The sequence below is a fragment of the Antedon mediterranea genome, chromosome 11, assembly GCF_964355755.1.
Source record: "Antedon mediterranea chromosome 11, ecAntMedi1.1, whole genome shotgun sequence".
In the NCBI taxonomy this organism is placed as follows: Eukaryota; Metazoa; Echinodermata; class Crinoidea; order Comatulida; family Antedonidae; genus Antedon; species Antedon mediterranea.
The window spans coordinates 21743284-21760107 of record NC_092680.1 but is presented as its reverse complement, the minus strand read 5'-3'; the positions used below and the strand labels follow the sequence as shown (position 1 = coordinate 21760107).

The 16824-nt window shown below is 33.4% G+C and overlaps 1 protein-coding gene across 1 annotated transcript; it reads right to left on the bottom strand.

Annotated features, from left to right (window-relative positions):
• Positions 1 to 284: 284 nt before the first annotated feature.
• On the bottom strand, positions 285 to 16769 carry LOC140062264 (WASH complex subunit 5-like). Its single transcript, XM_072108397.1, has 26 exons — positions 16617 to 16769; positions 15794 to 16025; positions 15441 to 15547; positions 15111 to 15195; positions 14695 to 14795; positions 14253 to 14372; positions 13813 to 14038; positions 13434 to 13547; positions 12946 to 13117; positions 12561 to 12685; positions 12214 to 12343; positions 11262 to 11374; positions 10745 to 10987; positions 10248 to 10499; positions 9838 to 9918; positions 8038 to 8139; positions 7632 to 7811; positions 7323 to 7447; positions 6928 to 7018; positions 6589 to 6763; positions 5947 to 6130; positions 5381 to 5510; positions 1704 to 1800; positions 1074 to 1233; positions 688 to 775; positions 285 to 459 (listed from the first exon to the last, which is right to left on the bottom strand). The coding sequence occupies exons 2-26, from the start codon at positions 16016 to 16018 to the stop codon at positions 403 to 405; spliced, it is 3483 nt and encodes a 1160-aa protein (XP_071964498.1). The 5' UTR covers positions 16019 to 16025; positions 16617 to 16769; the 3' UTR covers positions 285 to 402.
• Between the last annotated feature and the right edge of the window lie 55 nt (positions 16770 to 16824).

Genomic DNA, 16824 nt, shown 5'->3' with positions numbered 1-16824 from the left:
TTTTTCAAATCTGATTACAGTATATGACATGCACTTAACATTAATACATAAACAATGTTTTCCTATTTAGTTTTGCCAGCAAGAATAAATTGGTTGCCGACAGGTGTAAAGAATAAACATAGTATGCAAATTAGGCTGGATTTTGACCTTTATGTAGTTAAATTATATACATTTGACATAATTTTTAATTAGGAGACCACTGTATCAACATGCACCAATACACTGTTTACTTTAACATGAATGAAACTGATAAATAAATGATGATTTGGAACAGTGTTGTTGCCATCACTAGGCTTACCATCATCTTCCACTCAATTTAATTAATTTAAACAATGTTAACCATTATCATCTTTTGCTGATTAATTTAATATTCCATCCGCCTTCTCTCTAATTGTCCTTTGTTTAGCAATTACTTTTGAATTCATCAAAAATGTATGCTGGTACGTGAGCTTCTACCATCTGAAAAAAAAAGAGATATTGTTAGGCTAATTCAAACAAAGCTTAGACAGAAAGGTATGTTAATAGCTGTAGTAGAACCAGAGGGCGCTCATTCTTCATCCATCTCACCTCCCCTCCAACACCGTCATCTGTAATTTTTATTTCATCTTTTGGTTTTGGCAGTACAGGATATTTGTGGTCACATGACACGGACAAAAAATTGAAGAACAAGTTACAGCAGCTACTTACCTTTCTAGGCAGGGAGCCGTAGTGTACAAAATCATCAAGAAAGGCCAAAACATTCACTGCTTCTATAGGAAGTTCTGGAGTCTTGGACCTGCAACATAACAATAATATCAAATATAAAGCGCTTTTTACTGGAGTCTCACAGTCCAACATGAAAAGAATAACTATTGAAATAAGTGAGTTTTCAGGAGAGATTTGAATTAAAATGAATCCATCTTTTAAAACGGCAAACAAAAAAATAGATACAGCACATCAACTCTGTTGTTGAATGAAATTATTGCAACTCTATAAATAAATATGTGCATTATGCATAAAGCCATAGCAAAGTAACAAGTTTTTAATAAAATAATCAGAAAAACGGATGAAAAAGGTAATGAAGGGGAACGTACACGGTGGCAGCAGCTTCCACGTGAGATCGGACATATTGGCCTAGAAGAGCTAGAAACTGATCGGTGTTCTCTGAATGGAACTGCTTGAGAAGTGTAATGGTTCCAGCAATGAAGGGAGGTCCATCAATAGGGTCTTTTATCTGACGAGCAATCATACTTCCTGTAAACACAAACAATATAATATATAAGTAACTGGCATGGATATACTGCAAGATCTTACCATGTTGAAACACTGGTTCTCGTTAGATGACCGAAGTTAAGCAACGTTGGGCCTGGTTAGAGCTTGGATGGGAGAATATCGGGTGCTGTATATGGAGCTGGGGTCCTGTTAGGCATTTGAAATCAGCACTGCTGACTCTTATAGCATCTAGTATCTGCCTCAGACGTATTGGCTTATGCCTCTCCTCTGGTGGGCACTGGACGAAAGGACTATTTTAAAATACTATCTCCAGGGGCGGATCCAGCAGTAGCACTATAGGCGCAATCCTTCCGTTTGACAACTACAATCAAAATACAAACTTCTTTTTGATAGACTAATGATAACAAATTGTGGATCCGCTCCGGATTTACATCTCAGCATAATAATTTGAAGATGATAAACAATAGAACACACTAAGTTTGATCACTTACCTACAGACTTGACATATTGGAGTTTTGGTAACTGTGACGTCACAAATAGGAAGGTGATTAAAGACAGATATGGCACTCGCTTTGTTGTGATATAAATCTACAAAAGAAACAAATTGAAAATACAAGAAAATGCTTAACTAAATACCAGTTAGGAACGTTTATGAGTTGAATGGGTTTAAATATTTACACGAGTTGAAAAATTGCAGAGTTGAATAGGACAGTAAAGTTCTGTCTACACTATCAAACTTTATGTGACAAAAAATGCCCCTATATTGACATGATGATTTCATATCACTACCATATTTGGGCATATCACTACCATATGTGGGCACATCACACTTTTTTGTCACACTTACGCCCGTATTCTTAAACCGGACTTTAGTCGTAGTTCGAAGTTCGACTTGGAAAAGTTGTAGTTCGAGCTATTACTTCAAATTCGATTCAAAAACGAAGTAGTCGAAGTTTGCAGTTCGACTTAATGAAGTCGAACTTTTAGTCGAGTTGCACACGTCTGAGTAACAAAGGCTATACATTGGCCAATGACAAGAGAGTATTTGAGGAGCAGACGAAATTTTGCGCATTGATATCACTTTCCATTTCTTACAACACTTTTTACGCATCAGGACTATATACATGAAAAATAATTTTAATCGTTAATTATTAGAACAATATCAGTATTAATTTAACAGTGAAGTATATTTGATTAACAACAAATAAAATCTTAAAAATATAATTAGGAACCATGGCGGTACGGTAACTTTTATATTTTCTAGGCCCCCAACAAAGTATGATTGCCACGAACCACGCACTTCATAGCATGACAAGAAAGCGCTAGGCCCCCTAAACATTTCATCGCGTGGTGAATTGCCGCATCTCCCATTGTCGCTATGGCGTGACGTAGCTCAAGTCGGACTTGCGCGAAGAAAATAATGTAATTTGTATACAGTTGTAAATAAAGATGATTTTCATTATTATAATTTATACCAATGTATATTTAATTAAGCTAATATAAATATAGATATTTCATTCTTCAATATCTGGCCAATATAACAACTCAATGACTGTTACGTTTTTTATAAACATCGTTTAAAAACCATTTAGTCGACCATTTAGTCTGCCCCCTCCAGGACTAAAAAAATCGATCAAAATCCGTCTCGATTTAGTCGAGGTTGGCCTGATTTAGTCGGTGATTTAGTTGAAGTTCGGTTTATGAATTAAAATGACGTCATTTTTTTAGTTTTAGCTCGAACTACGACTAAAGTCCGGTTTAAGAATACGGGCGTTAGTGTGATAGTGTAGACAGAGCTTTAGAAATGAAAATATACTCAATGAATACGAAACATTCATTAATAGGTTGGGTTGTATGGCATGGCTACACCTAATATAATTGTAATAGGTTGGGTTGTAATTGTATGGCTTGGCTACACCTAATATAATTGTAATAGGTTGGGTTGTATGGCATGGCTACACCTAATATAATTGTAATAGGTTGGGTTGTATGGCATGGCTACACCTAATATAATTGTAATAGGTTGGGTTGTATGGCATGGCTACACCTAATATAATTGTAATAGGTTGGGTTGTATGGCATGGCTACACCTAATATAATTGTAATAGGTTGGGTTGTATGGCATGGCTACACCTAATATAATTGTAATAGGTTGGGTTTTATGGCATGGCTACACCTAATATAATTGTAATAGGTTGGGTTGTATGGCATGGCTACACCTAATATAATTGTAATAGGTTGGGTTGCATGGCATGGCTACACCAAATATAATTGTAATAGGTTGGGTTGTATGGCATGGCTACACCTAATATAATTGTAATAGGTTGGGTTGTATGGCATGGCTACACCTAATATAATTGTAATAGGTTGGGTTGTATGGCATGGCTACACCTAATATAATTGTAATAGGTTGGGTTGTATGGCATGGCTACACCTAATATAATTGTAATAGGTTGGGTTTTATGGCATGGCTACACCTAATATAATTGTAATAGGTTGGGTTGTATGGCATGGCTACACCTAATATAATTGTAATAGGTTGGGTTGCATGGCATGGCTACACCTAATATAATTGTAATAGGTTGGGTTTTATGGCATGGCTACACCTAATATAATTGTAATAGGTTGGGTTGTATGGCATGGCTACACCTAATATAATTGTAATAGGTTGGGTTGTATGGCATGGCTACACCTAATATAATTATAATAGGTTGGGTTGTATGGCATGGCTACACCTAATATAATTGTAATAGGTTGGGTTGTATGGCATGGCTACACCTAATATAATTGTAATAGGTTGGGTTGTATGGCATGGCTACACCTAATATAATTGTAATAGGTTGGGTTGTATGGCATGGCTACACCTAATATAATTGTAATAGGTTGGGTTGTATGGCATGGCTACACCTAATATACTGTAATTGTAATAGGTTGGGTTGTATGGCATGGCTACACCTAATATAATTGTAATAGGTTGGGTTGTATGGCATGGCTACACCTAATATAATTGTAATAGGTTGGGTTGTATGGCATGGCTAAACCTAATATAATTGTAATAGGTTGGGTTGTATGGCATGGCTACACCTAATATAATTGTAATAGGTTGGGTTGTATGGAATGGCTACACCTAATATAATTGTAATAGGTTGGGTTGTATGGCATGGCTACACCTAATATAATTGTAATAGGTTGGGTTGCATGGCATGGCTACACCTAATATAATTGTAATAGGTTGGGTTTTATGGCATGGCTACACCTAATATAATTGTAATAGGTTGGGTTGTATGGCATGGCTACACCTAATATAATTGTACTAGGTTGGGTTGTATGGCATGGCTACACCTAATATAATTGTAATAGGTTGGGTTGTATGGCATGGCTACACCTAATATAATTGTAATAGGTTGGGTTGTATGGCATGGCTACACCTAATATAATTGTAATAGGTTGGGTTGTATGGCATGGCTACACCTAATATAATTGTAATAGGTTGGGTTGTATGGCATGGCTACACCTAATATAATTGTAATAGGTTGGGTTGCATGGCATGGCTACACCTAATATAATTGTAATAGGTTGGGTTTTATGGCATGGCTACACCTAATATAATTGTAATAGGTTGGGTTGTATGGCATGGCTACACCTAATATAATTGTAATAGGTTGGGTTGTATGGCATGGCTACACCTAATATAATTGTAATAGGTTGGGTTGTATGGCATGGCTACACCTAATATAATTGTAATAGGTTGGGTTGTATGGCATGGCTACACCTAATATAATTGTAATAGGTTGGGTTGTATGGCATGGCTACACCTAATATAATTGTAATAGGTTGGGTTGTATGGCATGGCTACACCTAATATAATTGTAATAGGTTGGGTTGTATGGCATGGCTACACCTAATATAATTGTAATAGGTTGGGTTGTATGGCATGGCTACACCTAATATAATTGTAATAGGTTGGGTTGTATTGCATGGCTACACCTAATATAATTGTAATAGGTTGGGTTGTATGGCATGGCTACACCTAATATAATTGTAATAGGTTGGGTTGTATGGCATGGTTACACCTAATATAATTGTAATAGGTTGGGTTGTATGGCATGGCTACAGTACACCTAATATAATTGTATTTATATGTGTTAAAGATGTAATTTATATTGACCTTAGCAAGTGGTTGGCAGAACCCAGCAGACTCAAGGTAAGATGATAGTTCATACATCAGTGGGTTCTCTTCCTTAGGGTACGGTAAAGTTGGGTCTTGATAGTGAGCTTCTACATCCTTTAGTAATCCCCTAAAAATTCAAAATTTATTAAAATTAAAGTTCTGTCTACACTATCACATTTATGTGACGTAAAAAATGTGATGTACTCATATATATATGGACATGATGATGTCATATCATTACCATATTTGAGCATATCACCACTATATTTGGGCACATCACACATTTTTGTCAAACTAGTTTGATAGTGTAGACAGAGCTAAATATTGTTCGTACTGTATACAATGTATTTGTAAGTGTGGGCAAACACTTGATATTTTTGTTTGCCGATATATTTATTGAAATGCTATATTTTATCTTTATGTGCTACTTGAGGATTCACAGGCTCTTGTCATAGGGATTTAGTTCCCTTTTGTGTTTCCTGCCACTTACTTTGTAGTTATTTGTTTGTTATTGTTTTATGATAAAGAATAATAAATATAAACTGCTGTATAAGTAGACTTACTTGTTCATTGTTTCCAATCCATTTGACAAGAAATTAGAGTCAAATTTGCAAGTGAACTTAAGGTCATTAGCAATGAGTCGCCGTAGTAACTGCATCTGTCCCACTTTTAGCACCATAATGATAAAAGGCTGCCACATTTTGTTGGCTTTGTTTATGAATTGTGAATAATGCTTTGCTGGGTTAGCTGTACAAAAGAAAAGTTGTTGAAATGTTTTATCAATGTACCGAAACTGAAACCAGTTCTTCTTTTAATAAATATACTCTAATTATGTGTATTACTATTGTTAACAGAATTGAATTTGAGGATTGAATATTGTGGTCTTAATATTAAGATGGATGTAGAATGCACTGATTTTCATTTGATAAAAGTATGTTACGGATATATTCATCATCGTCCTTCAGCCAGATAGTATTAAATTTAGGTTGTGAAAAGTTACTGTTTACTAAACAAGTGCAGTTGACTAGATTCAGTATCTCTTTCTAAATAAAAATACGTTGGCATTAAAATGAAAAAAAAATACGTTGGCATTAAAACGAGAAAAGAATATAAATATGATAGAAACAATTAACCACACATAATAAATAAGTGTTTTTACTGGGAAGTTCAAAAAATCAATAGACAAATAAATTTAAAAAGATTACCTACTAATCCTCTGACAGGATTAAGAGATTTCATAAGACTACCAAACATATCCAGCCATTGCTTATCCCTTAGCACACCTCGTTCTAGAATGGCCAAAAAGTTTTGTAGTTCCCGTACAATCATGAAACAGAGCAGACGATCAACTCCAGTCAACCCACATGTACCAATGCTTTGCTGAAATAGAAAGTATGATATGTCTAAGACGTCCAAATAACAATACATTACAACTTCCAGGAACTACAGTATGGGTGAACCATAGACTGTACTGTATTTAGGTAATGAGAAATAAACATACATATACACAAATCATTGTTTATTTGCATGCTATATTTTCTCACCTGCATTTTAGAGAAGATTCGCTTATCAAGAACTTCAGTCTTGTTCTTCAAATCATACCAGGTGTTCATTTGGTCAATGAAAGATGTCGTTCTGAAAAATAAATATCATTGAACAAAACAAATTGCTGCACGATAACATTTTAAAATCATTTTTTCTTTTAAACCATACACAGTGGAATGTTAATACACATTTTACTTTAAAATAAGTCAAATGAAAAACTGAGTATTATTTCAGCCAATATTGGCATTATAAAATTATTCATATTCATAAAATTTACCAAATTTCTTGAAAATCAATAAAGGATGCAAATAATAAACATGCAAAACAAATACCTTGGAATTTTGCCAAGTAATAGTTAAAGTGTTTAAAAAATAAAACTTAATCGGATACATACAGTGGGTCAGTCATCCGTAGAATCTCTCTGACAAGTCTGCCCATAAAATTAATGGAAATATCAACTGGAGGGAATCTTGGGATAGGTATTGTTGGAGACTGATACACACTCTCCCAGTCATGGACCTGCACAAATTAAAATATTATTTTGGGCTTACAACATTAACAATTACCATGCTACTACTTCTTATTGGTATATTATTAGGAATAAAAATGGAAGTTGCCGTCATCAAGAATCATAACTTAATTTCCTTGCAGTTGAATTGCAACATAATAAATTATGTACATAGTACAGGCTACCAACTCTTACCTTAGTTCTCAGAAAGCTGTTACATTCTTGCTCAATATTGTAATTAATTATGCGCGATACTTCTTCATGCCAGATTTTGAGTCCATAAATGTTGACATAATCCTGAATATATTCAAATGACCTCACAAATCCATTCATCTTCGCTCCTAGGCCGCCCAGTCTTGTAATCAAATCACCATTCTGCAAAGAAACAAACATTAAATATGTGAACAATTACATCTGGTTTCAATGTAAAATAATTAAATCTAGTTGGTAGTTTGGAAATACACTTGTTTATATATCTATGAACTTTATTTTATTAAATATTAAAAATCTTGAAAATGTCTATCTAGTACATTTCAACCACAGTACATTTGATTTTAATTTATCAGTAACGCTAACTAATATATTTACTTAATTTACTTACCTTGTTTTTAGCATTAAATGTCAGACCACTGTGCAGAGCTGAGGCAACCTGCATTACAAGCTCTTTCCTAATACCATCTTCAAGAAGTTGCTTTGGATCAATCTAAACATACAACCATTCATTAAATTTAATATTGGGTATGACTTACTAAGGAACCAAACCTTTCCTCCTAGTCACATTATTGCAATTATCAAAAGCTTTTTAAGATAATAATCATGCACCTTGTTTATTGTAGTGAATGCTTCACATTGAAACAATCCGAAAATGATTGCAGTAAATAAAATAGTTACTGCAGTAACTGGCATGATCTGTAACAGGAGAGTCTGTTGAAGTGAAAGTTATGTCCAGATCAGTAGAAAGTGAGACATCTCACTTGTCTGTCACTTTAATTAACGAGTCAGGTAAACAATCAGCCACTGAAGTGGAATGCGTAGGAAATGAAGAGTACAAAATAAAGGAGACCAGTATGAATATTAAGGTAGAAGCAGTATGACTGGTACATACCATTAATGACATACAATATCTTAAAATACATGATAAGAATAACAAAGTTAATGATGGATATTTAATTGTATCTAGTTTGAGTAAAGATGTATTAAAGTTTAACCAAGATTATTTATTTATGGGTAAAATAGAGGTACCAGAAGATGTACAGGTTTCTTGCATGCATCAAATAGATAATGGCCGAATCGTTTATATTGACAAAATGAACAAAACTGTTGTCATGTATGATGATAAATTTCAACAAATTTGTACATTTGGACAAGGAACTATAAAACATACAACCTCGTGGATTGACAGTGAATAAAAACACTAGAACTATGTATGTTGCAGATAGTGAGCATCACTGTGTGTTTAAATTTAATGTTGATAATGGCAAACTTCTTTGTAAAATAGCCTCATACGGTAGCAATGAAGAAGAAATGAATGAACCTGAAGATGTTACTCTTACAAAGGAAGGAAACATAATTGTTGCAGACTTGAGTAATCACAGAATACAAATGTTTGATGCAAATGAGAATTTATGAGAATTCTTGTAGGCAGTGGTAAGAAAGATGGTCATGTTTATAGTCCTCATTATGTAGCCATAGATTCTGAGGAAAACATACTGGTATCAAGTAATCACAAATTACTGTACAGTTATTTGATAAAAATGGTAATAGATAATGGTAGGTTAAATCTTCCTTATGGAATTGCAATAATCTCTAACCAACCAAGAAGGGTTGCTGTAGCAAACTGGTATACTAACAATGTAAAAATATACAATTATTAATAACACATTTTATATACTTCAAACTAGCAGAAAAACAATTAATTTCTATATGCACACTCAACATATGTTGAATAGTGGTAACATCCTTGTTGCTTGTGTTTGCAAACATATGCTCCATAACTCTAAAATGTATTGCAGATGGAGAAGCATTCTATATACTTAAGTTTAGAGATTTTTCTGTTTATAAGTTTATTAATATGGATGATATTTCCGAAATAAAAAGAAATTGAATTGAATACAACTGATGATGAAAACACAGTTTTGTATGAGAATAATTAGTGATTTACTTTAATTTGTTAATGATGTGAAACTTAAAAATAAGATACATGTACTGTATTATAGTATCAAGTAAGTAATAAAAGTTACTAAAATGTAACCAAGCATATTTGTTATTTATTTTTTGTACATTCAACAAAAAGAAAGATATTCAATGAGATAAAAATATGTAAAGTAAATATTAAGGCTTGATAATCATAAAGTTCTTGTTTAATAATAATCTCAATAAATAACTATTAATGACTGATTACCTTGATAATTCCAACTAGTGTGGTCTTCATCATCAGTATGCCCTCAGTGAACACGGATATGGAATGAGTTAAGCGGGCAACCTAAACAAAGACTTACATTGTTAGTACAAAGTACAAAATCAGGGTTCAAGTTCTACTGAGAGTCAGTGGCGATAAGTTAAATTGTATAGTCCATGCGGCATTTCTGGGCATGGAATTTGGACAAAATCAAAGGATGGGATTTTACTCGGATTGAATCAACAATGGATTTAACAAAGTTTTGTAATTCATATACAATATCAAATTGTTGATATGATTTTAGCAATAAGGTACAGTAGTAGCTTTTGATACTTGTCCTAATTACAGATTTTCACCATTTGTATGATCATGGATAAAAAGATGGATGAATGCAAAAACTAAAATTGACTTACTTCATATCTAAGATCAAGCTGTGCAAAGTCTCTAAGTTTATCTTTCTCTAGCCTTGTTGGAACCTCTTTAATTGAATTGGTCTGTAGTTGGATGATCTGGGATAACAGACTAAACATGGTACGTGGTATAATCTGAAGCACTTTACGTACGTATGAAACGAGTTCACCTGAGTAGTACTGAGATACACTAACAAGGTCAGGACTTTGTGCTTGATTGATACGGAGCAGTGGCAGATCAAGAGCTGACGCAAGCTGGAAATTAAATGATTTCGTTTAAAGGTTTCGTTTGTCTTTTTAAGTGAAATAATTATTTTGTTTTGTTTTGAATAACTTTATTAAAACTGCAAAATGGCCTATTTAAAGTCTGATTTTATTAATCTTCATTTTTTCATGTTTTTGTTGGACAATATATCATTAATATAATAACAAAGATAATATGTATAGTTGGTTGTAATATTATACGGCTAAAATAAACTTTAAAAATAACAATTAAAAACCTTTAAGAATGTTGCCCTGAGCTTAGTGACAAGAGCTGGATTGCTCTTAATTCCAGCCTGCATGTAGTTTGTGTACCTATCAATCAACTCCCATGCGTACGACAAATCAGCTACAATCTGCATTGTGATCAAAACCTCTTCTTTGATGTTGATGGTGCGAATCATCTGGTGAAGGTACGTCCGCGTCTCAGCCAGGAATTGACGCACCTGTAGGTTGGCTTCTAACTGGTGGAACTCTTGAACCTGAAATAAGTTAATTTGTTTTATTCAGTAAACATGAAAACCTTACCATGATGACCCATAATGTTGAAACAGCTTATTTCCAATGGACTCCAATTTAAATTGCTTGTTATACACCAGTTTTACTTCTCAATTTCAATTTACCAACATACACAGTAGAGTTTAAAAAGCATAATCCACTATCTATTATATAAAACCTATTTTGCTATAACAGCAGTAGGTAACTGTTAAGCCTTTTATAAAAATATCATCACAATAATAATGTCTTCATATGTACCTCTTCGAGAGCTTGAATGAGTTGAATAATTTTCCGTCCAGCTGATGTTGAGTCATCGTAATCCAACGATCCAATCTGTTTTGCCATCTCACTAAACCACATCTTAAGATTATCTAAAGTAGCAACAAAATCGATCCTAAAACTTGTTACTTTCACTGAAAATGAACTCATTGTCTTTTCTTTACATAGACATACATGAATCATTCGCCACAATGTGACATTCAAACAACTCCTCAAATCCCGCCTTTTTAATTTGTACTTTCAACATTAATTTTTTGGTATTTTTTTCTTCTTTCTGTTGATTGTTCAGCGCTATTGTGCTATATTAAATTGAACATTATTATTATTCCACTAAAAATTATAAAGTAAGTAATTCCATGTGTGATCCCATTGATGAATAGAAAGCAATGATCAGGATGATCAATGATCAGGATTATAAAGTAAGTAATTCCATGTGTGATCCCATTGATGAATAGAAAGCAATGATCAGGATGATCAATGATCAGGATGATCAATGATCAGGATGATCAATGATCAGGATTATAAAGTAAGTAATTCCATGTGTGATCCTATTGATGAATAGAAAGCAATGATTAGGATGATCAATGATCAGGATTATAAAGTAAGTAATTCCATGTGTGATCCCATTGATGAATAGAAAGCAATGATCAGGATTAATGTTGTTGTTTTCCCAATCCTTCATTGTATATTGTGTGTAAATCAAAATGTAAACCAACCAACTAGATTTCATTTATACCATAAAATGACAATATATAATATCGTATTGTATCATGTGCACATTTTTTATATTTTATTTTTATGTTGTACACTTTTATCCAAGTTTATCCATCCTGTAATAGTTGAGTTTGTGCTAACTGGATGTGTATGAAATAAATAAAAAAATAAATAAATAATAAATATATTTAAATGCATAGATGGAAGCAGGTCATACCGTTCCTGGCAATCCTGGTAAGTGGCTTAGTTCCTGAGAACACATCTCCAAGTTCTTCCATTCTTTCTCTTCCTTCTTTTTGGTAATCCTCCCACTTCTCCTGCTTCTCATTCAGCATTTTCTTAAACATCTAAAACAAAGTTTAATTGGTTATTTTTCACCATACCTTTCACTGTTGCGGCTACTACATACTAGTCTATGCAGGGAGTTGTTACAACTCCCTGATCTATGTATTCTGTCTTATGTATGGTTGGCCCACATTACACTAATAATCCTTGACAAAGTGTTTTACATATAAGTTAAGTAAATAAAGATAACAAATTATCAAGCATAAAGCAGTAACTAACCTCTTTTAATTTAAATTCAAGTTGAGCCGTATCAAGAAGCAGTTCAAATAGTTGTTGATGATTAAACTTAGAATCAAACAGGACTTGCTCTCTCACTTTAAAACACTTCTTATTCGTGTCCCATGCTAAAGTAAAAATAAATTTAGAATTGAACAAGACTCACTCTCCTAATTTTAAACACAAAAATATATTTAATTGATTGCTCAAACTAAAGTAAAAATTAAATTGAAATACATCATGGTTATGGTTATGGATTTATTAGAATTCTAGTTTGGTAACAAAGTAACTATATCTATCATTTTGCTTTTATATTGGGAAGTTGAATTAACAAAATCAAAAATAATGTTGTGAGTTTTGAAAAAGCAGTATAAAAGATAATACATACATCCCTCAGCCGTGTGCAGCATTAGCCATCGCATGGTCACATTACATTCACGAAGACAGTTCATTAACTTAGGTATGTTATCAAGTACATACTCCTCCGTCAATGAGCCCTCCGTCAGATAATGTTTGGTTGCTTTACGCACTTTACGTATACGCTCATCATATCGATTGCTCTAAAATGACAAATATATACATATATACATTTGTAAAATTTAAGTAGTGTCCAATTTAAATGAATTATTTTTAGTTATTGATATTGGTTGTAGTGGACATTCACTGTTCATAAAAAAAAGGCTTCATGATTGTTTGCTGTTGAAGTGAAAAAACATGTAAAAGCAGCGATAGACCACCTACATAGTATTTATTGAAGATGTAGGCCTTCAAAGAGTATACCTTAAAATGTGTAGTAAATTTGATTATACATTGGTATAGAAATATAATGCTTTGTTCCCCATTGTTTTGGGGAAAACTGACAAGAAGTATACTTACCAGCTCTTTGATGTTAGTCGGATCAACTGTATTAGTGAGTGCAGTATACGCTGCCTTATATGGCATCCAGGCATCCATCAGATTTACACTAATCCCCATGTAAATACTAATCACCTGAAATACAAAATACAAAAATTTAAAATGCAAAACAAAATATACAAAATCTACCAAGGTCCATATTTATAGTTATATACAAACAAGGATAAATTATAATCTAAATAATTACATCTAGCATTTCTCTTATGTATATTAGCAACAATCAAACTAGGACTGGCAGCTTGTGAAAAATAGCAAAGTGCCAAGGAAGGTATAAACAAGTTTTTAGCAACAACAAATATATTTATATTAAAACGTGGTGAGCAAAAAAGAAGATGATTACCCAATTGTCTGGAAAGTGCTTATCAACAATTTCTCGCATCTTCGATTGTTGCGTTGCCAATATTTCAGGAGCAAAATAAAGAATGACGTACAGCATAGCCGCTTGGGTTGCAAGAGCTGTACTACGATGCTCCGGTAGCGGGTATGCGGATATCTGATTGTAAATATCATCTGACCTTAATCGACCAATTACCATGTTTACAAACATCTTGTTAACTGGTATTCGACTGAAAAAAAAAAAGGATTTTTATGAACGATTTTCTTTTCCAGTAACCCAGATAAGTGAATTAGATTTCTAACTTTGTAAATAGTATTTAAGTTGGTCTGTGTAAGTGCTTAGTTGAAGTATGACTCTTTGCATTTGGATGAGTTGAGAACCAAGTACATCTTATGACTTCATGAATGGTATATATTAAGTTGGTCAACTTAAGTATAGTTTACCTGAAGTATGACTCTGGATAGTTAGGTACTCTCTTAGCGTTTGGATGAGTTGAGAAGCCAGTACTTCTTAGTAGCTTGCAAACATCATCCATGTTGGAATCAACTGCAGCACGTGCAGCACTGTAAATGAGTTAAATAAAAATATATAATAAGCTAGCCTAATCTTTATGGTCAATCTTACCTACTTTGGACAGGTAGATTTCTCGCTATCTGGGGAAGAAGACCAATGAACTACTGTATGTTGACTGTGTTGCAAGAGACACCAGTCAATTTATTCACTACCAAATCAGAAGATAAACAAATGACTGTCGTGTTGCATTGTGAACTTCATCTCAGATACGTCTGCTTGATGATGATGATGTTGAAACATGTGTCTGTGTGCAACGTGTATGGGATCCTCTGCCTGTGTACTATTGTGAAGAAACCAAGCGAGTCAACTTACCTGTAGCGATGATAAGACACCAGCATTCTCTCTCTAACGATACCTTCTATTCTCATGTCTACTAGAATAAGCATCACACCATACAGGTACAGGGCTTCACACTACAAACAATACAAATACTGTACAAATCAATACTTTGCTTATTTCAATGGTCTGCTTATTGACTATGTGTATAAAAAAATATTATTATTATTATTATACAATATTATTTTTTTTTAAATTTTTATTTATTTTTTTTTCATGGCTTCAGACGAAGTAAATTAATCACTGTCCTATTAGATACAGTAGGTGGTGTTACAGGGACTGTTTTGTGAACCAGTTCACCGGGGTAACACCCTACACGCCTCGAAAATGATGAACTGGGTTTAAAGTTCACACACGATTACAATCAATATATTAACATTTAATATATTTACCAAAAGTTGTTTGCCATCTTCATTTAATAATACACTTTCAAGTGTTTGTTGAATGAACACGCCTTCATCTAAATCGTCTAAAAATCTGAAAGGATAACGGACATTAAAAAATTGGTTTTATTTTGCATATTTTTTTTCAAAAAGCTACAAGCAATTGCTTATACAAAAACTGATTTTCATAATTGCTTTCAACATTAGAGATTTCAGCTTTGAGTCATTTGTTATATTTTATTAGTATGTTTTAGGTTTTATACTTATTCTATGTTTCTTGAAAACTTTCAATACATGGAAACTTAAATACAAATAAACAAACAACAAAATCCTGTAAACCTGTTTAAATCTGAAATGTATTTGTGAATGCTTTCAAATGCTAGATAAAATCTTCGCAATATATCAATATTATTTTCACGGAATTCCTCATCTATATCCTGCAATTCCTGATGAGAGAGAGAAAAAAAATTACAATTACAAACAAAAATGTTACCTACTGTATCTTTTGTAATTGTCATAAATTAAACTATCTGGAACTGAATTTGGTTACACATATGGAGTGGTTCACCATTTTTTCTGAGGTAATAAATTGGCCGAGCATCCAACTTACAGTACAACTAATCATGTGTTCATTTTAACAAATTATAGATTACATTTTAAGTAAGTATTTTAGTAAAATATAAGAATCTTACTGGCTTTGCATCAATCTTGTTATCATAATAATCAGAGGCTTTGAAATAGTTAAAATCAAACAAGATTTCTGAGTACTTCATTTGATCATGCTTAGTTTCCAAACGGAACACAGGTGGAATAAAGTCTGCCAGTCGCAACAACTCAGCAATGATTGCATTTCCACGGGAAACCAACTTCACAATAATTTGCCCGCAGGCATTGTTTTCAGCTAGAAAGTCAGCCATGGTATTACTAAAATATGAATCAACAATTTATGAATGTAACATCTTTGAAAAGTTAGAGCCGTCATCAAAACGATTTCAAAATTGTTTACTTTTAGTTTTAACTGAAATAGGCAGTATAAATAAAAAAAAAGCTTAATAAACAGTTACTACACATTATTACCTTGGTCATGGAGTACTCCATGCCTGGGCCTTGGTCTTCAAGTTTCTTTACTAAAAGTGGCCATACCATTGTTTTACTATCGAATATCAATCGGTATGGTCTAAAAAAATGGCATGTCAGGTTTTCTATTCTCAAACCATGATGGAGGTATAAAAAATTTAATTTTATACCTCCCTAGCCTAGTGTAAGATAGATTCCAAAATAAACACGGCCTAGCCTAGGCTAAAATCTTTTACAACCCACCTAGAAAAGTAAACCCACTGTGTCTGTTAATTGGCCTAGCCTAGCTAAGTATCTAGTATTACCCAGGTAGGCCTAGGCTAATAAGGCCTAACTAGGCCTAGTTAGAGGACGTCGGAAGAGAATCTAATCCCGTGACCAGTCATCTGACGATGGCCGAGGCTGGCCTGTCACTTTCAGTAGAAAATTAACACAAACCTCTTTATGATTAATTACACCTTAATCACAAAAAAACTTGCTGAGCAGATTAGCTTATCATATGACCTTTCTTTTCATTGACTTTCAATGGGAAAAAAACATGAAAGGAAAAGAGAGGAAATCACTGCAAAAAGGAATCAACAACAGGACGGACGGCGGAGCGCGGAAGTGTTTGATGTTGTTGTGCGCAGAAGTTATAATATGGAAC